The sequence below is a fragment of the Suncus etruscus genome, chromosome X (genome assembly GCF_024139225.1).
Source record: "Suncus etruscus isolate mSunEtr1 chromosome X, mSunEtr1.pri.cur, whole genome shotgun sequence".
NCBI classification, from domain to species: Eukaryota; Metazoa; Chordata; class Mammalia; order Eulipotyphla; family Soricidae; genus Suncus; species Suncus etruscus.
In genome coordinates, this window is record NC_064868.1 from 125,483,813 (window position 1) to 125,511,694 (window position 27,882).

At 37.0% G+C, this 27,882-nt stretch overlaps 1 protein-coding gene across 1 annotated transcript in view; it reads left to right on the forward strand.

Moving 5' to 3' along the window:
- The first annotated feature begins 263 nt into the window (after positions 1–263).
- LHFPL1 (LHFPL tetraspan subfamily member 1) overlaps positions 264–27,882 on the forward strand; it is a 30,129-nt gene continuing 2,510 nt past the window's right edge. Inside the window, exons 1-2 of the mRNA XM_049767622.1 lie at positions 264–645; positions 11,683–11,781. Coding sequence (XP_049623579.1) covers positions 264–645; positions 11,683–11,781 — 481 coding nt within the window. The remainder of the gene's footprint in view (positions 646–11,682; positions 11,782–27,882) is intronic.

Here is a 27,882-nt window from a genome sequence, read left to right on the forward strand (position 1 = left end):
ATGGTCCTGGAGATTTATCTTTTTTTTAAATTATCTTTATTTAAACACAGTGATTGCAAATATAATTGTAGTTGTATGATTACTGTCATGTAAAGAACACCCTGGAGATTTATCTTATCCAGAAAAATTTGTAAGTAGCACATAAACAAGTCCCAGGACTGGTCAATCAGGTAAAAAAATTAACCAATACAACATAGATGATAACTCTATGCATTTGATTCTATGACTCAACTCATCTCCATCCCTGCAGATATACTTGGACCATGAGGAGCAGCCTGACACTCGTGGGAAGTCTCTGGGCCTTCCTATCACTTGTGACTGCTGTGACCAGTTCTACCAGTTACTTCCTACCTTACTGGCTCTTTGGATCGCAGATGGGGAAGCCAGTGTCATTCAGCACATTCCGGAGGTGCAATTACCCTGTACAGGGACAGGGGCACAGTCTGATCATGGTGGAAGAATGTGGGCGTTATGCCAGCTTCAATGCCATTCCAAGCCTAGCCTGGCAGATGTGCACAGTGGTGACAGGAGCTGGATGTGCTCTGTTGCTCCTGGTGGCCTTGACCGCTGTCCTGGGCTGCTGTATGGAAGAGCTCATCTCCAGAATGATGGGGCGCTGTATGGGTGCAGCACAGTTTGTGGGAGGTAAGACTGTGTTTTTCTTTTTCTTTTCTTTCTTTTTTTTTGGGGGGGGTCACTCCTAGCAGCGCTCAGGGGTTACTCCTGGCTCTATGCTCAGAAATAGCCCAGGGGGACCATATAGGTATAGGATGTCGGTCCTTCTGCATGCAAGGCAAATGCCTTATCTCCATGCTATCTCTCTGGCCCCTGGACTTTGTTTTTGAGATAAGGGATGTTGGTGAGCTTTATGGTGAGGCCAAGACTATGTTGCCCTATGGGAGAATCTACTTTCTCTTTCCCTCTTTGTCCAACTCTCATGCTATTAGGCACTTCAATCCTTTGGAACATCTGGATTAGGACTGCCCAAAGTGGAATCTACACTAAGATTTTATTTACCAACAAATTGCATAGTAGACAGAGTTGATTAAATACTACTTACCCACCACTTTCCTACCTTATCCCACCTGCAGAAGGATTACAAAAAATTAAAAATATTACCCACATCTGCTCGCCAGGGGTAGTAAAATTTTCTCAGTATTGCTTATTCAAACTACAATTAATCTCTATGAACCCCTATTTTATGGAAATAATTTCAAATGACAACAATCTATTCAACACATATGACTGATTAATTACTAGAGCTTAAAATTTGCAACACTCACCAAAGAAATAGGTCACTAGTAATGAAACCCTAAGTAGCACACGAATTCTAGGTGACTGTATACTGTATTTGTATCTTAGCCCTATCAGGTAGCTACAAACAATTCATCCATGTTTCATAAGTCCTTGACTTTATACTCCTTGTGCTTTCTCCTACAGAAACTTTAAGTTTGGTGTAGGAGGTCTGGGATACTAAGTGTGCACAAGGGCTATAAATGAGCAAAATATATCACAGGCAGACTTCAGACAGATAATTGAGGTAGTTTACTTTGAGTTACATAAGAATAAATAACTGAGACCGGAGCGATAGTGCAACAGTGCAGCTGACCCAGGACGGACCTGGGTTTGATCCCTGGCATCCCTTATAGTCTCTCGAGCCAGAAGTGATTTCTAAGTGCAGAGCCAGGAGTAACCTCTGAGCATCACCGGGTGTGGCTCCTCCACCAAAAGAATAAATAACCAGTTTAGATGAGCAAGTATGTGTACTTGCCTGGATGAAGCATTGGGAAAAAGTTCTACTAGAATCTGTCACTAGTTGGTTTTTATTGCTCAGGGAGATTTAAAGTTGCTAATCAAAAATTATTCACTATTATCATCTCTATTAGCAATACAGCATTGATAAATGCAGCTAGAAAACCTGAATCCTATTTTTGACTCTGTTACTTTTTTCTGTTAACGTTGGACAGATGAAAATGACCTCTTCTAAAATCTTTTCTCTTCTGTCCTGACTTTACTTCCTAGCAATATAGTCCAGATCCATTTTTGTCTCCCTCTAATGACACCATTTAGCAGTATTTGGCATGAGATGGTAGCGATGAACTATGACAGTGTTTCTCACCAGAGTCTATTTGTCAAAATCTCCTCCCAAAATTCATTTAGTAATATCTTGAGACTTATTTGTGTTATTATAATTTAGGGAGGATGCTAGTGACATCCAGTGGGTAAAGATGTGGAACACTGTTAAATATTGCATGATAAAGTGATTTCCTCTTCTACTAGAAAAGAACTGACTAGTCCAAAATGTCAATAATGCCAAGGTTGAGAAATGTTGAGCTAAAACTTTTAAGCTATGTCCTTGTCTGCTTCTTAGAATACCATTTTTTTGTTACTGAGCCAGTTATGATGATGTCATCTGGTTCTCTCTTTCCGTGGACACAATATAAAACTTTCATTTTAAGTCAAAATTCTATTCTTTTGCTTTCGTTTTCTTACTTTTTGTTAATTGATGGTTTTTAGGTCACATTGCCAAGTTGTTTCTTTCCCCCTTAAACATGTGGCACAACATTAGTTACTAGGATAAATAACCTTAAACTTTTATTTGTATTTCTCAAATCAACCTTAATTAATTAATATCACTTCTTACCTGTATTCTTGGGCATAGTAAATCTAGCTCACCAATTCCATGAAATGAGACTTTAGGAAGTGACACATGGTTGTCAGGAGAAGGAGATTGTATTTGCAATCCATATTTATTGCCCCAGGGCCCAGCTTCATAACAGGCACAGAGCAGGTATTCATTAGCTATGAATAGAAGGAATGCCAGGCTAAGGTAATGTCTACTATAGGTCGGGGAAAAATTGGACATGTGAGAATTTGGCTCATTTACATTCGATTCTTTCCCCCAAAACTATAATTCAGGATTGTTAGTAGGGAAGTTCTCTTTTTCTTCTGACAAAAGTGACAACCTCAACTTATCTACATTTCTAAATTCAGAGAATAAGGAGATGATTGCCAGTAGAAATCAGAAGGACAGTAGAAATGACTCCAGGCATTAACAAGTTCTTGCTTTCTATTTGGCACCCAATTAAGACTTTCATATAATCCATGCTGTTCTACATCTAATGTAACTTGATTGGTATTATCTTCTACATATAGAAATTTAAAAGAAATTGTTGAAGCTAAATATGGTTGCATAATGGGAATATTTTATTATGTGCACTGAGTGAGGAAGAACTTTGGCTGAGTGGTGTCATACAAAAGAAAAAACATGAGTACCACATTCATATTATAAAATTCTGTTTTCCTATATTCCCCATTAAGCTTTGCTTAATATGAGTATAGTCACAAAGTTTACCTTCAACTGATGTTTTTTAAGAATCCAATAATCAGATGTCATTTTAAAGTGTCACGACATAAGTTTTAACACAGGTTATGCTATAAGGCTTAATCCTGTGTAGGAAAATTATATGGAAAAGTGTTCTATATTTCCATAGTTTCTCTTTATGTAACACCAAGTTCTTCCAATTACTTTATAAAATGATGCCCTTCAAAGTTGCATCAGATATGGAGGAATGATGAAAATTGCTAATACATATCACTTTTTAAGATAATTTTGAATATGATTATTACCCAAATTTCTTCAGTTTTCTTGGTTCTGATTTCTTAAAGATTGACTCTTCCAGTGTCAAGAAGCTCTTAACAGCAGTTTAAAATCCATGAATAAAAGACTCAAGAGAAAGAACTTTCAGAGTTAAAATTAAACTTGTTTAACTGAGAGAAAAAAAATTTTGTTACTCCAAAAGCTGATTATTTCTCAGTTGGCCTCCAGAGCATATATTGGAATAAACCTGGGGGGAGGAGCTTACATATTTAGGTCTGATTTATTTCTTCCAGATCCCAAACCACTGAGGAGATACAATATCCATTAAAAACTATTCTCTCCTCCTACATGATTCTTGTTCCAGGATTTGGCAGCAGCCCATAAAGATGAGTGGTGGGAAGTGGGCGAGACAGGAAGAAATAAAGAGTTGCTGAACTGAGTCATACTTAGCAAGGTCACCTGATGGGTCCCTTGGGTCCCATTTTCTCCACCTGCAACTGATGCATCTGTGCATGTCTTAGGTCCATTGGGATTGTCATGCCCTGCGCCATTTGGTGCAGGAAACATATGGCCAAGAAATTATTTCAACCCTGGAAATGCTGATGTTTCCAACCAGCTGGCCTCCAGTTCCTGAGAACAGGGCTATTATTCACATTCCCTTGTGTATATACATGTCCAAGATACTTGTAAATTATCCTTTATCTTCAGTAAGAGCTAAGCAAAGAAGAAATGGGTGAAAGGTAAATATAAAAAAAATTTGTTGGCAAGAAAAAGTGTAAGATCTTGAATTCGGTTACTTGAGAGAAACCAAGAATCTTTTTTAGAGGAGGCATATATTAGAATTATTAAATGTGCTTGACAAATGTGGACTCTTCAACACTCCAGTTGCCCTTTCTATTAGGATTTACAAAGCAAAAGTTAAAACTCAAAAGGCTGCATGTATTAAAATAATTCCCCAGGTGACTCTAATGTGTGTGTTTGTGTGTGTATATATACATCTATATGTGTACATATACAGTGCTCCTTTTCCCTACTCAAATGAGAGCCAACAGGGATATTTACATATGTTTATTTACAGGAAAGAATTCAACACGATCATACAGGAACCAATGTTATTTAGTATGTTAGCCCCTAATGCTAAAATGTGTCTAGTGGAATCCAAATTTGCACTATAGATCTCACTGATTACCTGTTTCATAATAAGTGTGCTCTTTTTCTAAAAAGTGTTGTCTAGCAACCTCACAGTTTTTGAAATATCTTCCAAAGTTTTACTAGTTTTCATTTAATTGTCATTATATTAATGACTTTATTTAAGCACCGTGGTTATAAAACTGTTCATTGTTGGGGCTGGAGAGATAGCCTGGAGGTAAGGTGTTTGCCTTTCATGCAGAAGGTCATCAGTTCAAATCCAGGCGTCCCATATGATCCCCCGTGCCTGCCAGGAGTAATTTCTGAGCATGGAGCCAGGAGTTTTTCCTGAGCACTGCCGGGTGTGACTCCAAAACCACAAAAACAAACAAACAAACCTGTTCATTGTTGGGTTTAAGTAATACAATGTACACCATCTTTCACTAGTTCACCCTTCTGGCAACCAATGTCCCTCGTTTCTCACAAATCCTTCACCCTTCACCCCGCCTGTTTTTTATTTTGTTTTGTTTTGTTTTGTTTTGTTTTGTTTTGTTTTGTTTTGTTTTCTGGGCCACACCCGGCGGTGCTCAGGTTACTCCTGGCTATCTGCTCAGAAATAGCTCCTGGCAGGCACGGGGAACCATATGAGACAACGGGATTAGGCTGCTTGAAAGGCAAACACCACTGTGCTATCTCTCCCGCCCCCTCCCCCGCCCCCTCCCCGCCCCCTCCCCCGCCTGTTTTTAGGGCAGGTAATCTGCTTCTCTCTCCCTCTCCCTGTCTCTCCCCCTTGACACCTTGGTCTGTGCATTGTCAATGGAGGGGTGCTTTGCATATCTTTTTCTCCCCTTTCAGCACCGAGTTATTGTCCAGAGTGATCAGTTCTAATTATCATTGTCCTAATAGACCCTTCTCTATAATAATTGCACTTATTGCTCTTTGAGGTGAGCTTCCTATTCTGGGCTGTACCTCCAGACCCATAATTCTATTGTCACTGGATATTGTTACCATATTACCTCTGTTTATCTTTTATCCCATGAATCAGTCTATGCCTATTAATCTATGTCTATTCCTTTATCTCTGGCTAATTTTACTCAACATAATAATCTCCATGTCATCTATGTATATGAAAATTTCATGACTTATAACAAACCCATTGCAAAAATAATATTCAATAGAAAAATCTAAAAACCTTTCAACTAAGATCTGACATAAGTCAAGGTTGTCACTTCTATTTAATTACTGGAATTACTTGCCTTAGCAATTAGGCAAGAAAAACACATCATGGCATCCACAAAGGAAAGGAAGAAGCAAAGGTCTTTCTGTTTTCAGATGACATGATACTGTATCTAGAAAATCCTAAATATTACCAAAAAGCTCCTAGAAACAATAAACTTGTATAGTAAAGTGTCAGGCTATACATTTAATACACAGGAATAAATGACTTTCCTACAGACAAATAATAAAAAAGAAGAAAAAGATATTTTTAAACGCCCCATTAAAATGTGCCTCACAAAATCATGTACCTTGGAGTCAATTTAACTAAAGGGATAAAGAGCAATATATAAAGAAAACCACAAAACACGGTTATAAGAAATAAGAGGACACAAGGAAATGGAGACCTATACTCTGCTCATGGATTGGGAGAATAAATATTAAAGTGTCAATACACCAAAAAATATTTCAGGCCAGAGAGATGGCATGGAGGTAAGCCGTTTACCTTGCATGCAGAAGGATGGTGGTTCGAATCCTGGCATCCCATATGCTTCCCCGACCCTGCCAGGAGTGATTTCTGAGCATAGAGCCAGGAGGAACCCTTGAGCACTGCTAGGCGTGACCCAAAAACCAAAAAAAAAAAAATAGTGTCAAAACATTGTACAATATCCAAAGTCATTGTACAAATTTAATGTAATCCCTATAAAATTTTCCATTACATTTTTCAAAAAAGATGATAAGTTGCTCCTGAAATTCATATAGAAAAATTAATGTCCATGAATAAATAAAGCAATAATTGGTCAAAAAATGGAAGGATTCATTTTCCACACTTTAAACTGTTATATAAAGTCATAGTCATTAAAATAGCATGGTACTGGAATAAAGAAAGACCCTCAGATCAATGGTAAAGACTTGAGTTTTGAAAGAATGACAAACAGACATACAATCAATTAATCTTTGATAAGGGACAAGAAACACAAAGTGAAGCAAGGAAAGCCTCTTCAACAATTGGTGTTGGGACAACTGGTCAGCCACATGCAAGAAAAGAAAATTTAAACCTCTCTTTAACACTATGCAAAAAAGTAAAATAAAATGGATTAAACACCTTGATATCATAGCTGAAACTATAAGGTACCTAGAAGAAGATAATGGACAAAATGCTCCATGACATTGAGATTAAGGCATCTTTAAAAAACACTATTGTCTAAGCAAGTGGAAGGAATGATAAACAAATGTGACTACATTAAACTAAGAAGCTTTTTCACTTCAAAGGAAACATTGATAGAATACAAAGATTACCCATGGAATGGGAAAAACTATTCACCCAATACACATCTGACAAGGGGCTAATATTGAAGATATACAAGGTACTGACAGAACTCAAGAAGAAAAAACATTTAACCCCATCAGAAATCAGGGATAAAAATGAACAGACATTTCCTCAAAGATTAAATACAGATGGCCAAAGGCAAAAAGAAAAATACTCCACATCACTAATCATCAAGGAGCGGAAAATCAAAACAATAAGGTACCATCTCACACCACAGAGACTGGCACACATCAAGGAGAACAAGAACAACCAGAGATGGCATCGATGAAAGGAGAACGGAACTCTTATTCACTGTTGGTGGGAATGCCATCTGATCCAGCCTTTCTGGAAAATAATATGGATCTTCCTCAAAAAGCTGAAAATTCTGTGTTCAAATGAATGCTCCACAATTTGCCTAGAACTGGAAATGCAATTCAGCTTTTCTTCCCAGCTGTGATAGTCCTCAGGCCTGCATCCTGCTGGTTCTCCTCCGGCCTATCTTCCTGTGATTCTCAAAGTAGAAGCCCTAGAAGCTCCGTTTAGCTGGCAGCATGTCCCCTGCCTGAAGGGGTGGTTCTGCGTCAGTCCTGGCCTGGCAGAAGAATTCTGTTCCCTCTTTACAAGGGGCCAACAGGAGTGTGTGGACTGTCAGGTCTCAAACAGAGGTTCCAAATCGGCCAGCAACCATATTTCGTGTTTGTGCTGACCTGGAAACAGCTCTGAATTTTAGTTGCTAATCTATTGAAGACCATGAATATGAGGACCAGAATGATTTTATCGCTGTTAAATAGAAACTGAGCGTATTGTTACAGGCCAAAAACATTAAATGTTATGCTCCCATAGAAAAAAAAGCTGAAAATTGAGCTTCCATATAATTCAGCAATACCACTCCTAGGGCTATATTCTAGGAACAGAAAAACACGATACAAAAATGCCCTCTGAAGTCATATGTTTATCCAACGCTATTTACAGTTATTAGAATCTGGACGATATCCTGGTGCCCAACAATAGATGAGTGTCTAAAAAAACTGTAGTACATCTAACCAATGAAACAGTATGTAGCATTTAGAAAAAATGAAGTCATGAAATTGTCCTATACATGGATGGACATGGAGATTATTATGCTGAGTGAAATGAGTCAGAAGGAGAGGGATATACATAGAATACTCTCACTCATATGTGGAATATAATAAAAATAAAAACAGTATGGTAATAATATCCAGAAACAATAGATTTGAGATCCAGGAAAACGAACCCATGACATGAAGCTTGCCACAAAGAGGGGTGATTGAGTTAGAGCACTAACTGCACTTAAAACCATCATAACAATTACAGTTGACACTAACCACCCTGGACAAGAACTGGTTGCTGAAAGGGGATAAAGTGATATGCATGACACTCCCTCATTGACAATAGTTCAAACCACAGTGTTAGAAAGAAGAGAGAGAGAGAAAGAAAGATTCACATTGCCTTCCCAGAGGCTAGAGCTGTGAGGTGGGAGGGAAAGGGAGACATTGGTTGTGGGGCACTTGCACTGCACAATGGTGAAACCTAACTGAAACCTAACAATGAACATTTCTGTAACTATGGTGTTTAAATAAATAAAATTATTAACAAAGACTGAGAAAAATAAAATGTCTGCCCCAGAGGCAGGTGGCAGAGGGTGGGTGGGTGGAGAACAGGAGACATTTGTGGCAAGAAATGTGCACTAGTGAAGATACAAGGAAATATAAACAATCTCCAGTTCATGAATGGGGAGGACTAAAATAAATTAAAATGGCAATAGTTCGCAAAACATTGTACAAATTTAATGCAATCCTTATAAGGACAATAAAGACATTTTTCAAACAAACAGATCAAATGATACTGAAATTTATATGCAAAAATCAACCTCCATGAATACCTTAAGCAATCCTTGGAAAAAGATGATGGAGGCACCATTTTCCTTAACTTCAAACTGTACTACAAAATGACACATGAAAAAATGCTCCACATCACTAATCATCAGGGGTATACAAATCAAAACGAAGATGAAGTACCACCTCTGGGCTCGTAGCATAGCACAATGGTAAGGCATTTGCCTTGTACACAGCCAACACAGGATGGACCCCGGTTTGAATCCCAGCATCCTATATGGTTCCCTGAGTCTTCCAGGAGCGACTTCTGAGTGCAGAGCCAAGAGTTAACTCCTGAGCGCAGCCAGGTGTGACCCAAAACAAAACAAAACAAGATCAGTGCTGGCAGAGATGTGTGGAAAAAGGAACTCTCATTCACTACTTGTGGGAATGCCGATTAGTCAAGCCTTTATGGTAAAAAATATGGCGATTCCTCAAAAAATTAGTAATTGAATTCTCATATGATCCAGCTATACCACTCCTAGGGATATACCCTAGGAACACAAAACACAATACAAAAATGCCTTCTGCACACCTATATTCATTGCAACTCTATTTACAAAAGCCAGAATCTGGAAACAACCCAGATACCTGACAGCAGGTGAGTGGCTAAAGAAACCATGGTATATCTACACAATGGAATACTATGCAGCTGTTAGGGAAAATGAAGTCATAAAATTTTCCTATACATGGATGGACATGGAAACTCTTACACTGAGTGAAATAAGTCAGAGGGAGAGAAATATACACAGAATGGTCTCACTCATTTGTGGAATTAATGAAAAGTAAAAGACAGTATTGTAATAATATCCAGGGACAATAGAGATGAGGGCTGGAAGGACCAACCCAGAATATGAAGCTTACTACAAAGAGTGGTGAATGCTGTTAGGGAAATAACTACACTAACAACTATCATGACAATAGTAGTAATTTAGAGAAATAGAAGTAGAATGTCTGTCTCGAATACAGGCAGGGGGTTGGGAAGGAGGGAGATGGGGTATTTGGGGTTGGAAATATTGCACTAGTGAAGGGAGTTCTTCTTTTTTATAACTGAACCCCAATTACAAACATGTTTGTAATTATGGTGCTTAAATAGACATTATTTTAAAAAGGAACCGGATGATACAAAATCTCCAAAAAAAAAAGAGTTCTGAAAATAAATCGATATTCTACTTAAATTGAAGTATGTTCATTCACAACTAAATACTGTGCATCCTTTAATTATTTTAGACATGTCCTTCGATTAGATTAGAGTATATCGCCATCACCCCCACCTCACCACTCTGTGGCAAAAACTGAACATGTGAGTTCATTTGCCCTTAAGTCATAAATTCAACTTTGACTAAAATGTCCTAACAAGTTTGACTCTAGTCAAAGGAGTTGTGCTTTTATCCTAAACATAAATAGTTCTATTGATCTTTCAATCAGAGTGCATTACCTTCAGTAAAGATCAGTGAAAATGTTGTTCTTATTAAAACTATACAGACAAATTCCCTAGGTGAGTTTTCTAAAAATATCATGTCAGGGAAGCTAGTTTTGTCCTTGTAAAAATGCCAGGTCTGCACACATTGGTATGTCTTATTTATTACTCTGTATCACATGCACACAAACTGCTTTTTCTAAGAATAATCAGTCCTAAAACTATAGTTTCATTGAATATTGTTGACATTTTATAAGATTTTTCCATATTTATTTATTTATTTATTTATATATTTTTTTATTTTTTGGCCATACCCGGTGACACTCAGGGGTTACTCCTGGCTATGCTCTCAGAAATCGCTCCTGGCTTGGGGGACCACATGGGACACAGAAAGATCAAACCTCAGTCCGTCTTAGGTTAGCGCGTGCAAGGCAGATGCCACCTGCACCACTGCTCTGGCCCCTGAACTCATTTTTAATAAAGTAAAATAGATTGTTCAGAGATAGTACGGGATGGTGGTGAGATAGTATTGCAAAAGTACTGCACTTGCCTTGCAATACTCCTGACTATGAGCTCAGAAATCGCTCCAGGCTTGGGGGACCATATGGGACTCCGGAGGATAGAACCGCTCTCCGTCCTAGGCTAGCAGGTGCAAAGCCTTACCGACTGTGCCACCGCCCTTGGCCCCTCCACATTTAAATGAAAGAAAATTAAAAGTTTAGTAATTATCACTGGCATATTTTGATCTCACAATTATTTACTAAAATAATTCACTCCCAGTGTAAACCTTTCTAAAGCATAGGTTTTTATTTATTTATTTATTTATTTATTTATTTTTATACCACCAAAAAACACCTAATGCAATGGTGAGCCTTGGAGAAATGTATGCATCAGTGGAGTGCATAAAAAGGAAACGAACCCATACCAATAACAATTTTTTAAACATGATGCCTACATCATGTTTTTTGAAATGTGTGTGTGAAACTCTGAGAGGCATAGACAGAATTTGATCTGAGCTAATCCAGAATAAATGATGGGTTGACAAAAACTTATATATTTTTCTGCCTACATGTATGTTTTTCTTTTCTGCCTACATGTATGTTTTTCTTTGTAGGGTTGCTGATAAGCTCAGGCTGTGCATTGTACCCTTTAGGATGGAATAGCCCAGAGATCATGCAAACATGTGGGAATATCTCCAATCAATTTCGGTTAGGTAAGGTGACCTAAGAAGGATAATAATAATGACTCATTTACCAATTATTTACAAATTGCTTTATGTTCAAGGATAGGTGTCTGCTTGGTAATGTTTTTTTTAGTATCTTTTCCATTATGTTACTTTAATGAATGGTGGTGGTTTGGCCAAACTTTATGCATTCTTGGTAACTCAACAAATAGTTAGCCATAAAGTCCACTGTTTTATTTATGTCTCTACACAGTCTTTATGTAATATTAACCAGAGTCTCACTACTAGTTTGATACTGAGAAATTTCAAATAATCAAAGATAAATGCTCTATAATTCTTTGAATAAATCCTAGCTCACACAAGTTTTCTTATTCTAGAAATGTTTTCCTGGGGCCGGAGAGATAGCATGGAGGTAAGGCATCTGCCTTTCATGCAGAAGGATGGTGGTTCGAATCCCAGCATCCCATATGGTTCCCTGTGCCTGCCAGGGGCGATATCTGAGCATAGAGCCAGGAGTAACCCCTGAGTGCTGCCAGGTGTGACCCCAAAACAAAAACAAATGTTTTCCAAATATAAATAAACTTTTATTACTCTTCCATGAAACATGAAAAATTCAGGCCAGTGCGAGGAATTGTAATTACCATGTTAGAAGGCAAGAAATGTTAAATATTAGAATGGTTAACTAAAGTAATTCTGGATTGTGCTTTGGTTTTCCAATTCTCATTGAGATTGGCTTAAGTTCAATCTTACTAGCTGAAGATAGAATAGACTAAAATTGGAAGATTAAAAGGGTTTCTCAATTTCCTGTAATGTAAGAAAATAAAAGAGAAATGTTTGAGTTTTGGGCAATTCTATTTCTAGTGAATACATTCTTTGGCTTTAAACTATAAACTGTATCAATCAAATCAGAGAAGTACTATAATACAAATGAATATGTAGAGGAGTGGAATAGAATTGAAAGATTAAATAAAATTCATCATATATATAAAAGTTAATTTATGACAGGTAAGTAGGGGCATAAAAAGCAGGAAGAAAGCATATTCAACAAAAAGTTCTTAACAAATTGATTAGCTATATGTAAAGGACCACAACTTGACATAATGCACAAAAGTTTATTCAAGATATATTAAGTTAGACATAAATCTGTAAAATGCATTGAAGAAAACATAAACAAAAGATTACATGACATTGCCTTCAGAAGTAAATTTTTTGTTTCAACTCTATTGTTAGGGGGGAAGAAGAAAAAAATAAACAAATAAAAAATATCAAACTGAAAAGCTTCCATGCAACAAAATGCTCATAAAGCAAAAAAAAAATCTACTATGTAAAATTACATTTACATATAATTTATTTTTGCAAAGGCTAGCACCATACTTTTGTACATAATTGTTGCATATTTTATGCCAAACTATTTTTGCAAGGTATGGGACGTAACTATTATATAAAAATTTGAAAATGATGGCAGTATTATTGAACAACAAAAGGAAATCAAAACAAAAAGAAACTACATGTGACTATTATTTAGAGAATTATAGTATAGAAAATACTTGAATAATTTAAAAGCATTATAAAACCAACTCATGAAAAATCTGGAGAAGAGCTGAACAGACTCTTCTCGAAAGAAGATACACAAATGGCCAATATGCTCATAAAAATGCTGATCACTTCTTATGAGAGAAATAAAATTAAAACACTTATGGAACATAACTCATAATTATACAATGATCACTGCCTAATTGTAAAAGGCCAGAAAAAGCAAATGATGACAATGATACAAAAAAAAGTGATCCTCATTCATTGTTGGTGGGAATGTAAATTTATTTAACCTGTATGTAAAGCAATGTGAATATGTTTTTTAGATTAACATGGGAATAACCTATGTGTCTAGTGATAGATGAATAGGTAAATAAGTTTTTGTATGCAAATGACCATTATTTGGTAATGGAATGTTTAGCCATAGAATCAAGAGCAAATGTTTTCAAATAAATCAGTCTAATATAAAAAAGAAGCTTTTGTGTATATATAGATAACAGGAAATTGCTAAGATCAAGGAAAATGTGAACTTTTGCACCTTAAACAATATGGATGGAACTGGCAGATCTCATGCTAAGTGAAATAATTTGGATAGACTAAAAGTCAGATACTGGATTGTCTCATTTATAATTTGAATATATTGCAAGAAAATAGACAATATACAATGAAAATAAGCCCTTAAACTTCGTGGACTTAACTGAGATTAGACAAATAGGTAATAGAGGGAGAGAAAAGGTCCTGGTTGACAATGAGGGAGAGACACTGACACTCTCATAATGGGGTTGGTTGTAGTAGCATCTTACTCCTGAGAAACAAATTTTACACTTTTGTAAATCAATGTTATCTTTTATATATTTAAAGTATAAAAATTATCACCTACTCTAATAAAAGAATATAGAAGCTTAAATCTTTAAATTTTCTGGAGACATTTAGAGGAGAATTTTGGAATAATAATATTACCTAGAGACTGTACTCCAATAGCTTTTTCTTTCGCTTTGTGGCTTTGTGGCTTTAGACTATGTTTTGAGTCAAACCAATTTTTGAGGAAGTTTTTCATTATACAAAATAGCATGTGGGAATATAAAGGAAATGTGATTTTTAAACATTTTTTATTGTGAACAAAGTGGATTATGAACCTTTCACAGTAATATTTAAGGTACATAGTGACAATGAATCAGGGTCATTCCCACCACCAATGTTGTCCTCCCTCCACCCCTGTTCCCAGCCTGGATCCCATATCTCCCTCCTATGACCTCAGAATGCTAGTGTAACTGGTCCCCTCTTGTACAGCTTGTAGATTGGATATCAATTCTGTTGTCATTGACTTTGGGTTTGGTGTTTAGGTATGATCATTTTTTATTTCTACTCAATGTTCATACTATTGTATGGTCCTGATACCATCCAGAAAATGTGATTTAAAAATTATAGATGGATTTGGGCAGAGGGAGTTTGAGGGTTCTCCAAAGCAGTGATCAGTAGCTATGGAGTCTCTCCCTATGATTCATTTTTAAATTGAGGGTATACCTGGTAGTTCTCATGGCTTATTCCTAGATATGTGTTTAGTAATCACTCCTTGCAGGGCTCATCGGACCATATGGAGTGCCAAGAATTGGACCTGTGTTGGCTATATGGTAGGCAAGCTCTCTGCCTGCCTTCCTGTGATTTTCCAGATAATGCTTTAGTAGTTGGTCTGAGGATGCAGTGCTACTTGGACCCTAGTCACTGAAAATTTCTTGAGTCACACAGGCATAATTCGAAATGCAGGGCTGCACAACAGATACTCAAGGCCCAGGTGGGGTTGTCATTCACATGTGGTGTTGGGGTTCAATCTGACTGCAACTGCCCTTAAAGTATGCATGTTAACAACTCCTCAATTTCTCAGCATCCTCCAGATTATAGATTGATCTACTCTTCTTCCTTTTGATGTTGCAATGGACATGAAAGGATTACACACTTGGATGTGGTACTCACACATTTCTTTGGGGTGTTTACAGGGAACTTCACAGGTTAAACTGCTTACACACTCATCACTGTTGCTACCTGAGATTCCTTTAATTGTAAATGATTGCAATTGATTTAATTGATTGCAAATGTCTTTATTAGCCATCACAAGCTACCATTGTTAATTCTGGTTGTAGTGCTTACTGGAAGTTGATGCATTGTTCACATCTGATTTTACTAGGTTGAGAATGTTCCTTTGTGTCTATCCGTAGCAACATAACACTGGAATAGAGATTGTCCCTCACATAACTGGAAGAGATTTGAATATTCTGAGACTTATATACTTATCAGGTATATGATCAATTAATTTTTAAAGAAAATTTATTAATTTATTTGGTTTTGGGGCTATGCCCTGCGGCACTCAGGCGTACTCCTGTCTCTGCATTCAGAAATTGCTCCTGGCAGGCTCGGAGGACCATATGGGATGGCAAGGGATTGAACTCAGGTTTGTCCGGGTCTGCTGCATGCAAGAAAAAACGCCTTGCTGCTGTGGCCCCTGATCAATTAATCTTTGGTAAAGGGGCAAGAAATGCAAAGTGGAGGAAAGAAAGCCTCTTTAAGAAGAAGTGCTGGGAATACTGATCAACTGGAAAAAATGAACTCAGATTTCTCTTTAATACTGTACAGAAAAGTCAAATAAAATGGATTAAAGGCCTAGATATTACACCTACAATTATAAGATACATAGAAGAAAATGTAGGCAGAACACTTCATGACATTGAAGCTAAAGGCATCTTCAAGGAAGGAGTATCACTGGACAGTCAAGTGGAAGCAAAGATAAACAAATTGGTCTAGATTAAAGTGAGAAGGTTCTGTACCTCAAAGGAAAGGGTGAGTAGGACATAGGGACTACTCATAGAATGGGAGAAACTATTCATGCGGATCTCCTCAGATAAGGGGTTAAGGTATACAAGGATCTGCTTGTAGTTAGCAAGAAAAAAACCTCCTGGCCCTATCCAAAAATGGGGAGAAGAAATCAATAGACATTTCCTCAAAGAAGAAGTACAGATGGCCTAAAGGCACTTGACAAAATGCTCCACATCACTAGTCATCAGGGAGATGCAAATCAAAACAATAATGAGATATCATCTCACACCACAGAGACTGGCATTCATCGCAAAGAACAAGAATAAGTAGTGCAGAAGATGTAGCCGGTAATGCAAACTCATTCAGTATTGGTGGAACTGTAGACGGGTCCAGTCATTTTGGGAAACAATATGGATATTCCTCAAAAACTATTAATTCAACTTCTATATGACCCAGCAATACCACTTTTAAGGATATTCTCTTGCAACCCCAAACCACAATGTACCAAAGCTCTCTGCATTTGTATGATCATCGCAGCATTATTTATGTTTTCCAGAATCTAGAAACTCATGTGCCTGAGAAAATTTGAGTGACTAAAGAAACTGTTGTAGATCTACACAATGTAATACTGACCAGCTGTTTGGAAAAATGAAATCACATCTATCACACGGATAGATGTGGAGATTATTATGCTGAATGAAGTGAGTCGCAGGAAAGGGATGGACCTAGAATAATCTCACTGATTTATGCAATGTAAACATAATAAAAGATAGTTTATCTAAACACCTTGATTACATACATGATTGTGTTTGGGTTTCAGTCATGTAAAGAACCACCCATCACCAGTGCAACATTCCCATCACCAATGTCCCAAGTCTCCCTCCTCCCCACCCGACCCCCGCCTGTACTCTAAACAGGCTCTCAATTTCCCTCATATATTCTCATTATTAGGACAGTTCAAAATGTAGTTATTTATCTAACTAAACTCATCACTCTTTGTGGTGAGCTTCCTGAGGTGAGCTGGAACTTCCAGCTCTTTTCTCTTTTGTGTCTGAAAATTATTATTGCAAGAATGTCTTTCATTTTTCTTAAAACCCATAGATGAGTGAGACCATTCTGCATTTTTCTCTCTCTCTGACTTATTTCACTCAGCATAATAGATTTAAATTTAAACAAGGTGTTTAAATAAAAAAATTTAATTTAAATTTAAATTTAAATTTAAACAAGGTGTTTAAATAAAAATAAAGAAATGAAGAACAGAATAAAAATACACCCACAGACTGGGAGGTAAAACTTAGCCCTCATTTATCTGATAAGGGGTTAGCATTTAACTTATAAAAAGCATTGGCAGAAATTTACAAGAGAAAAAATAAACAGTCCCATTAAAAAATGACATGTGCAAGATATCCTTCCTCACCAGCCAACGATAAGACAAAATCAGGATAAATGTCACCCTTTGATCTGTGCAAAAACCAAGAATGCTATATACAGATGACTGGTTGTTACAAGCAGGACTAGACAGTATGCATCCTGGGACCCACAACAACAACAACAACAACAACAACAAAAGATAGTTTATCCAGAGACAATAAATATAAGGGCCAGAAGGACAAGTCCATGGTAGGAAGCTTGACACAATAATGGAGCAGTGCAGATAGGGTAGAGAAGTATCCACTATGATAATGCTGGTTGGACCTAAGAACTAAGTTCTGAAAGGAGATAAAGTATTATGCATAGTACCCCTTCATTACAATAGTGTAAACCACAGTGTCTAAAAGGAAAAAAGCAAGAGAGTGTGAGAGTGAGAGAGAGAGACAGACAAACAGACAGACAGACAGACAGACAGAGAGGGAGGGTAAAATGTCTGCCTTAAGCGGGAAGGGTAGATGGTGAGGAGGAAAACTGCAGACATTCATGGCTGAAAATGTGCAGAGGTTAAGGATGGTATACATTGTAAAACTGAAATTCCCTCATGAACAATTTTATAATCATGGTGTTTAAATAAAGTATTTAAATTAAAATAAATGGAAGCATTTAACTCCAGTTCCTAGTCGTCCTTCAACAAGTTCCTAATTGCTATCAAGAGCACTAGGAACCAAGAAAGTAGCCATGGGAAGACTGCATAGTTTGACACTGGACTTTTATGCAGCAGTATTCTTAGCTTTGTGATTTGGGTATTTTGCATTTGTATATTTATTGCTATATTGTAGGATTAAATATGTTCACACATGGAAAACAGTAGGGATTGTTATGAGCTAAGTAATCACTACTTTTATCTGATATTGTAACACCAATGTAATATACCACATTAATTGATGAATTAAACATATTCTAGTACTTTATTTTTCATAAAATAACCTATTTGAACAAGGAACCACTGTAAATTGATGGGAAAAAACACAGGTTAGTGATAGAAAGAACTAGATTCACATCTGAGCCATCACTGAAAAGTTAAGGGAATTGATAATATTTTTCTCCATATGATTATTAAGAAGTTTTAGTGAAGTGGAACACACAAGCAAGGCATTCAGAGTAACAAGCGGACCTACATGTGAAATATAGTGCGGAGTCAACCCAGTGTCAAGGCACTGTGTTTGGTGAAAATATCCCAGAAAAAGCTTCTAGGAAGGAGGAAGGCAGGCACTCAAATTTGTCTGAAACCTGAAACAAAGCCTACCCAAAGGCCTTCAATAAGCTTCCTGGGTTTCCTCTCTTGGAGGCCCATTTCCTTTGTTCTGTTCTCATTTCCTCTCAGTCTTGCCAGTTCGAAGCCCTTTATGGATTTGGCCTTTGTGGGTTCAGTTTTCAGGCATTTCCCGATAGTTTTTCTCTGTCAGTTTCCTTCTTTATTGCTAGCTTGTTTGTTTATTTGCACTCACCAGAGCACAATGAATCAGTATAAAAACTCTCCTGCCCACAAAGGGCAACAGAGTTAGTTAGAATTAGACTTTGGTCTGTATATTGGGAAAGTTGATTTTATTTTCTTAACCTTCCTTGGGTTATTTTCCCCTCACTCTAAACCTATTTTCTGTTTTCACACAGAGTATTGGAATAGATCAGTGAATAAATAACTGGAAGCCCAATCTCCCTTTTGAGCTCTTAACAGTGAGGTTTTGGCTCTCTTTTCATATTTTCTATATGTTGTAAAAACTATGGTAATGAAAATCAAATCAACCTATTTAAGGCATGCTTCCTCTAGGAGAGGATTTTTTTAGTATTATAAACCAATGCAGATGAAAACAGGAGATTAGACAAAGGGATTTCCAAACTCAACTCATTCTTACATAACATTAGTCAGAACACAATAACTAGACAGCCCTGCAAAATTCAGTGCTCACAACCAAAATGAACGCAGGAGATCCAAACTATAACCAAAGTAAAAAGTTGTGCCTGTCAAGGAGACAGACTCAGGATGTGAGAGGGAACCTAGGAACATTGCTGAAAGGAAGTGGACATTGGTGGTAGGATGGGTATTGGAAGGTAGTACTCCTAAAACTCAACTATCAATAACTATATAAATCAACTATTAAATTATTAATCAACTATTTAAATTAAAATAAATGGAAGCATTTAACTCCAGTTCCTAGTTGTCCTTCAACAAGTTCCTAATTGCTATCAAGAGCACTAGGAACCAAGAAAGTAGCCATGGGAAGACTGCATAGTTTAACACTGGACTTTTACGCAGCAGTATTCTTAGCTTTGTGATTTGGGTATTTTGCATTTGTATATTTATTGCTATACTGTAGCAATATTTATTATTTAATAATATTTATTATTATTAATATTAATTTATTAATGATAATAAATATTATTTAATAATATTTATTGCTATATTTTCAGCCATGAATGTCTGCAGTTTTCCTCCTCACCATCTACCCTCCCCGCTTAAGGCAGACATTTTACCCTCCCTCTCTGTCTGTTGATTTAAATTTAAATCAACTTCCTATTTAATATTGTAAAAGAACCTATGGTTCATAGACTCAATCTAGAGGAGATATTAGATGAACTGTAAATAGCAGGAGAGAATCAATAGGGGAGGGGGTAATATAATTAAATTGCATGTCTTGGTACTTGGAAAAGTCATAGAACTCTACATGATTTCTTGGAATGGAAGCTCTTTTGCCATCTTACCATAAATCATTGCCAGTAATTTAAGGTATTTATATTAGTTTCTTCATTACAAAAGTGAGTATAATCTTTTACCTACTGTAGGAAAGTGTTTTGGCTAATAAATGACAATGTGTACATACATACGTTTTATGAAAATGAATGTCTTACAGGTTTGTAAGACATTTGTAAGACAAATGAGGAGAGGAGAGGGAGAAAGACAGAGAAAGAGAGACAGAGTACAAATGTTCAGGTACTTATCTTGAAGGCACTAACTTAAGTCTGATCCCTGGAACTACCAAGGATGGTGCCAGTGATCCTTGAGCACAAAGCCAGGAGTATGCACAGAGAACCAGCATGTATATTCCCCAAACAAAAGCTGACCTGAGTATAAGCTGACCCCTTAAGTTTACCCTAAAAACTGGGAAAACTTAGTAACTCGAGTATAGCCGAAGTGGAAAACGCAGCAGCCACTGGTAAATTTCAAAAATAAGAATATATTCCTTAAACAATGACAATAACTGAGAAATCAGTAGATTAGATTTACTGCTAAAGAAAAACTGTAAACTAGCAACAATCACTTTAAAAATTTAAATAAATTGCAGAAAACCATAGCTTAACAGGTCATCAAGCTAAATCACAAAGGTGAAAATCCTTCAAAGCTGGATTCCTCCTCATCTGTATGTCCAAACAGCTTCAGCTGCATCTGATGGGAGGGGATCAGCATAGACATTGTCATCGTCACTGAGTTTGCAGATATCCTGTTGGTCTCATACAAAGTGAATATTGTGGGTTCAATAGTTCAGCGGCATCCAGTTCAGTTCAGCCTCTTACTTCTTCAGCTCAGCTGCAACTTGTGGACTCAGCTGAAGCACCGCAACCTCCAGCAGACTGGAGGCAGAAGACAACTGGAGACTACGTGCACCCCAAATCAAATAACCTTTATGACCCAAGTAGAAGCCGAGTTTGGGTTTTTCAGGCACAAATGTTGTGCCTGAAAAACTCTGCTTATACTCGAGGATATACGGTAACAATAACAAAGATTGATATACTATTAGTTTCCTCCTCCCTATTATATTAGTGGGGAAATTCTATTCTAGTCTTCTCATGGAACATTTTTTCTGTTAATATGGTAAAGAAATTAAAGTAATTAAGCTACACTTATCCTGGGATACTAAATTCGTTTCAAATAGAATATATATGATGGTGCTTATATATGTATATGTGTGTGTGTGTGTGTGTGTGTGTGTGTGTGTGTGTGTATGTGTGTATCTGATGTTAACAAAATAGCCCACTTGAGAAAGGCCCACACTCTCACTTATGGAAAAGTTGATCAGTAAGATGACTTCCAGTCTAGTGCCTTGAGGGAAGACAAGACTAAACGAAGAAGGTCCCCTGATTTACTAGGTCTATTTCCCTACATTCAATAAATGCAGGATTGTCAACTGACTGTACATCTCACGACCACACGAGGGCGATAAAGCCAGGCTAATGTTTTCCAATTCAAGTTCTGCCAGTCCTCCGTTTAGTTAGGAGGCCCAAGAAAGGGATGCAAGCTTTAACTTCCCCCTTTTTCTTGTTTTCTTCTATAACCTCAGTATGGGCTGCATTTGTTTCCTCAATTTTTGTAGTGTTATCATTGTCTATTTTGGAATGATACTTTATTCTAAGCCCCCCCTGCCCCTTTTAAAGAGAATTTAAAAATGGCTGCATGGGGCTGAGGTCAGTCCATTTTACAGGACTCTGAGGATAAAATTAAGATGATGTCTTTAACACATTGATTAGAGGGCCTGCACTCAATGCTAACAATGATTTATATTTTAATTGTTGCTATTATTGTAGGCTAGACTGAAGCAGAAAATGGTGGGTTTTCTTTGGCGGGGCAGGAGATTGGACATGTTGCACACTTTGAGGTGATCAGGAACTACTTCTGGTTCTGTATTTTGGAGATTCCTCCTGGAAGTGCTCAGAGACCAAATTAAGGTCTCCTATATACACATTTTGTGCTACAGCCCTTTAACCTATCTTTCTGTCTTCTAAAAGGTTTTTTTTTTTTTTTTTTTTTTTGCCACAACTGGAGGTGCTCAGAGGTTACTCCTCGTTCTGCTCTCAGAAATCCCTCCTGGAAGTCTCTGGGTTCCATATGGGATACCAGGGGTCAAACACAGGTGGATCCCAGGTCAGCCGCATGCAAGGCAAAGACCCTACCCGCTATGCTATTGCTCCGGGTCCCCTCGAAAAGTGTTTTTTAAGAAACTTCTCTGGGAGGCCAAATGCTCAGATGTGTTACATGAAATTAAAAGACTAAGGTTCCCAGAGTAAACCAATCTACTCTGGTATCTGGGCCCTTCTTTCTCTTCTAAATACTTTCCCAAAAGGAGAGGAAAGCAGCTCCATTCTCCAAATTTCTTGCAAGGGTTCAGAGTCCAGGTGGGAGGTCAGGTCTCAAGATTGGCAAAATGTTTTTTCTCAAATCATACCTTTTTCTGTGGAAGTGGTGAATCAGACAGAGACAAATTCTCCATCGTGAGGACGACTTTAAGAATACTGGAAAACTTCATCCAACTTTTCTTCATTGTTTAATTAAAAAAAAAAGATCCTCTACATTGGTTTCAATGGGATACTCAAAAATTTTAATGGGATACGGCTATTCTATTTTCTCATACTAAAGTAGCAATGATGGAAAACACCAATTTCTTAGAAATGATTGAGATCTAGTAAATTTAATTTTGCATTGTGTTTTCTTTAAATCCTTTTCTTGTGCCTTTCTCCCTGAATTTGTCTTGGTGCTACAAGTAGGCTTTCTTCCTATTCTGCTTTACACAGGAACACAACTATTCCACAAGTGGCTCTTTATAATATGATTTACTGTAATTTTTAAAATGTATGTTTAATTTCTATTCTGGCTCTGTCCAATATCTGAATAACTATAATAGATTGATTTCCATATATATTATGCAAACATTTAGTACTTGATTTTAAGTTCTATTTAAAGCAAATAAATACTGCACCACTTATTAATAAATAGATATTTCAATGATAAAAAGTATTTTTAAGAGACTGAAACACATTTTAAAGGCAGGATTCAGAAAGATAAAGCAAAACTCCTTCATGTTCTGGAGAAATGTTCTTGTCAAGGGTAGATATACAACTATGAATATTATGTTTTGACTATCTACCTCAATATATGAGTTTTTTCAAACCTTCTTTACAAAGCTTCATCCAGTTGAATTTATTAATTGGGAAAAATACATCTTTTATATCAGCTCACATCAGTAAGAATGGTTCATATAAAAAATACTCAAAACAATTTTTGGCAGGAATGTGGTGAAAAAGGAACTCCCATTGACTGCCACCATGATCCCTGAGCACAAAGCAAGGACTAAGAGCTGGAGAAAGTACTGAGCAGCGCCATGTATATCCCAGACAACATGAGACTGTTGTATGGTCCAACCCCTGAGGAAAACAATAAGAATATTTCTCAATAAACAACATTGAGCTTCCATAGACCCAGGAATTCCAGGTTGCTTTTTTTTTGGGGGGGGTCACAACCAGTGGCACTCAGGGGTATTTATTATTCCTGGCTCTGCTCTCAGAAATTACTCCGGGCAGGCTTGAGGGACCATACTGATTGCCAGGGCTTGAACCCAGATTCGTCGAATGCCAGGCAAATACGCTACTCTGTTCTATGGTTCCTGCTTAGAAAAAACAGCTTTTAAGTGACAGTCCCTAGTACTGTATTAATAACCATCGTAGGTTCTCAAGACATGTTGATTTCTTTCTGCTTTAATCCAAAACTTACACTCTTTGAGGGAGTGATAAAGTCTCATTGGCATGATTCTCAGTGGACTATTGATCAAGATCATCTGCATCCCTTCCTTAGAGATATTAATTCTCTGAAGTGCGGTCTATATATCTGTATTTTAAAATAGATTTTAAACCAGATTTTAAGTTGTAAGCTTTTTTGGAAACTCGTGGAATAGTTTAGAGAGTATCTAGCTTAATGGAAATGATATTGGAAACTGATCATCATACTTGTTGATGTATATGTATTGTATTAGGTGGTGACATTTCCATTTTACTCAGGGGCAATTAAAACTCAGAAAGGTTAAATTTCTTGCCCAAAAGTCTAATTTATAAATATCAGGGCATGTTTTCAAACACAGTTTACTAAAGCACTCACTTATATCACATGCCCAAGCATACATGGGTAGCGATAATTTTCTTACCCCCTAATTTAGAACCTTGGTCAAAAGTGTCATTTGAAAATTGAATTTTTTCCTCTATAACAATATCTCTTCTTCTGTCTGGATCTTTATGAATTACTAAAACAAAGAAAAAATTTGATGAGATTATGGGAAGGTGTCTTGCAAATTGTAAAGTGTTATACACATATTGAGTGATATTATTTGTATTTATTTGCCATGTTAATCTTTTTTGTTAACAGTAGCTCTTCCGTTTTATCATCTATATTAGTTCTTACTTTTCTTTGAAAACTTTTATTTCCCACTTAAGTGTACATTAATGTACTTTTATTATTCATACCATAGCGATTATCATATCAATAGTTTATTTACCTTTTTAATTCTTTTCCTTGGGTTACTATCACATACCTGACATGATAATAATTAGCATATCTCTAGCACCAGGCAGATTCGATATCTTTGAGTGTGCCCTACTTCCTAGCAAGTATGAAGTTGACAATCATCTACATGTTCTGGGTCTTGTTTTACAGATTCATTGGCACTAGCTATCTTTTACTCCCGAAGCTATAGAAGGATACTTTTTATTATTAATATCTTTATTTAAGCACCACAGTAACATTTTTGTAGTTGGATTTCAGTCATAGAAAGTACACCCCCCTTTACCAGAGCAACCTTCCCATCACCAGTGTCCACCATTTCCCTCATCCATACCCCCCAACTGTCTTCAAGACAGATATTCTATATCTCTCACTCACTGCCATTGCCATGATAGTTGTTAATTTACATTTTTATCTAACTGCATTCAACACTCTTTGTGGTAAGCTTCATCTAATGGGCTTTCTGGCCCTAATCTGCATTTTCCCTGGGTATTATTACCATACTGTCCTTTATTTTTCTTAAATCCCACAGATGAGTGAGACTATTCTGTGTCTTTATCTCTCCCTCTGACTAATTTCATTCAGCATAATAGTTTCCCTCCCGGGTCAACCACAGGCAAGGCAAACACCCACCACTTCAGCCCCTAGTTTCATGTCTATCCATGTCTAGGAAAATTTCATGACTTCATTTTTCCTGACAGCTGTATAGTAAGTATTCCATTGTGTATATGTACTATAGTTTCTTCAGCCACTCATTTGTTATTTGTTAATTGGCCTTGAGTTCATTGAATTTGCCTTTTCTTTGACAATTATTTATCTAAGATGACCATAGTAAATTAAAGTTCTCTACTCAGTTACTGTGGCTGCATTGAAAATATTTTTATATTGTTACCTATGGCATGTCTAAGGTCTGTTAGTTATGGAACCACCATATTTTTCAATGGGCTGCTACTTATGATTAAGGCAGAATTAAGATACCCATGGCTATATTTTACAGTAGTGTAGACCCTGTAGTATTCAGTAAATCTGTTGGGAAAGTTCTCTAAAAATCTACCAAACTCAGTGAGCCTAAAGAGTAACAAAGAAGGCTCAACACGCACAACCACAATCTAGTATATTCTTAGACAATGCTTTAGTAACAGCATGAGGATATATAACAATAATTTCAAATCGACACTGTTGCTCTAGATATTGATAGTTCTATTTGTCTTTGTATTGTAACACAAAATATGAAGTAAATTTATTTGTGGCTGCATGGAGGCAATCTATGGTATGTAATGGTGGGTAGGATAATAGGGACAGTGGTGAAGGGAAGGTCACACTGGCGGTAGGATGATTTTTCTTAAAATATAATTCCTGAAAAGACTATATTATGAATACATTGTTATATACCAGTACTATGGTAAAAATTAAAAAATATATTTAATAAATAAATGACTATCTTCTTCCAGTACTTTCAACAGAACAGCATTTTTTTTGTTTTTGTTTTTTTTTGGGGGGGCCACACCCATTTGATACTCAGGGGTTACTCCTGGCTAAGCGCTCAGAAATTGCCACTGGCTTGGGGGGACTATATGGGACGTCAGGGTCCTTCCTTGGCTAGCGCTTGCAAGGCAGACACCTTACCTCTAGCGCCACCTCGCCGGCCCCTACAAAACACCATTTTAAGATGTGAGTTACCATTAGAATTTCATAAGCTTAGATATTACAAGTAGTGAATTAAGGAATAGCTCAATTTTTTGAGATATGCTTGCTTTAAAAAATGAGATTCTTACTAGAAAAAAGTTTGTCACTCCATTTCTTCAGTCATCATGCCATATTCTGTCCAATATTCCCATCTCTAATGTTCTCTAAATACTTTCCTGCACCGTCTTTTATTGATCCTAAACAGATAGTCTCCCTCACCTATAACTTTCTCCTCATTGGTCACCCTACAGTTTTCCAAAGGAGTCTTGTGTCTATGTGGAGTTAAGTTTCATGCCTTAGGGATGCTACAATGAAGGCTGTGATGTCTATTCTACATGCCTTACACAGAATCCTCTGCCTTCCTTCTGTTTTGGGAGGTGAGGTTGAAGGAAATATACTGATTATCTCTCAGTTTATTCATCCTTAGGGTCTTTCTTTCCCTTATTTTGTTTGAGTCCAGACAAATATCTCCTCACTGGATGGAACACAGATTAACCTCTTGTTGCCAGGTCAACAGCTTCTTCATAACCCAACTCCATCAAGTTTTATAATTTGATTTCCTCTTTAGATAGAAATAGAAATCCTGATCTATAATGTAAGCATTTCACATTATCCAAACAGCTTTCACCCGTGTAATTCATCTCCAAATATTAGCCTAAGGAGATAGTGATGCATTTTAGATATTTGCTTGCATGTTGTTGGATTATCTACTACCACATACCATCCTATGAGCACCACCTTAAATGAATCCTCAGCATAAACCTGGGATTATACTCAAGCATAGCTAAGTTTGGCCCCCATATAAACAAACAAACCCACCGTTAAAAACTTTCTCTGAATATTGTAAAATCACCCCACATGCTGTATCTCCATACCTAGGGAAACAAGTCTGAATAAGGGGCCCTTATGAAATAATCCGAACCAGGCTGATGGTGAAACACATATGGTCTAGCAGTCTTCTGCCTCGTATCTCCGCCATGCTGCCTGCCAGAACTGCTATTTTGTTGAGTACAGAGACCACAACAGGTAGGGCAGTAATAACAGATAGTTCAGGCTATCCTGAACCAGTCCCACTCAGGTTTACAAGTAAGACCATCTCTATTTTAGGGTAAATCCAAGTTATAAACAAACATACAAAGGAACCAGGGATAACCTTTGTTTTAGGTAAAATAAGGTGTTATCTAACAAAATATTGCATTGTTCTTATAGCTATTGCACTCGTATTCTTAGCATCATTAAGCTTGGGTCCTGACTGCGTCATTCCATGGGTAAAGTCCTACCTATCTCTCCCGAAGGACAAAATATTTCACACTTTTCTTAGGATTCATAAAGATTTCATTCATTAAAGTACAGAAATCAAGTATAGAAGAAAAGATAAACATTGCTGAGGGAATTCAATAAAATCATTTGACGTA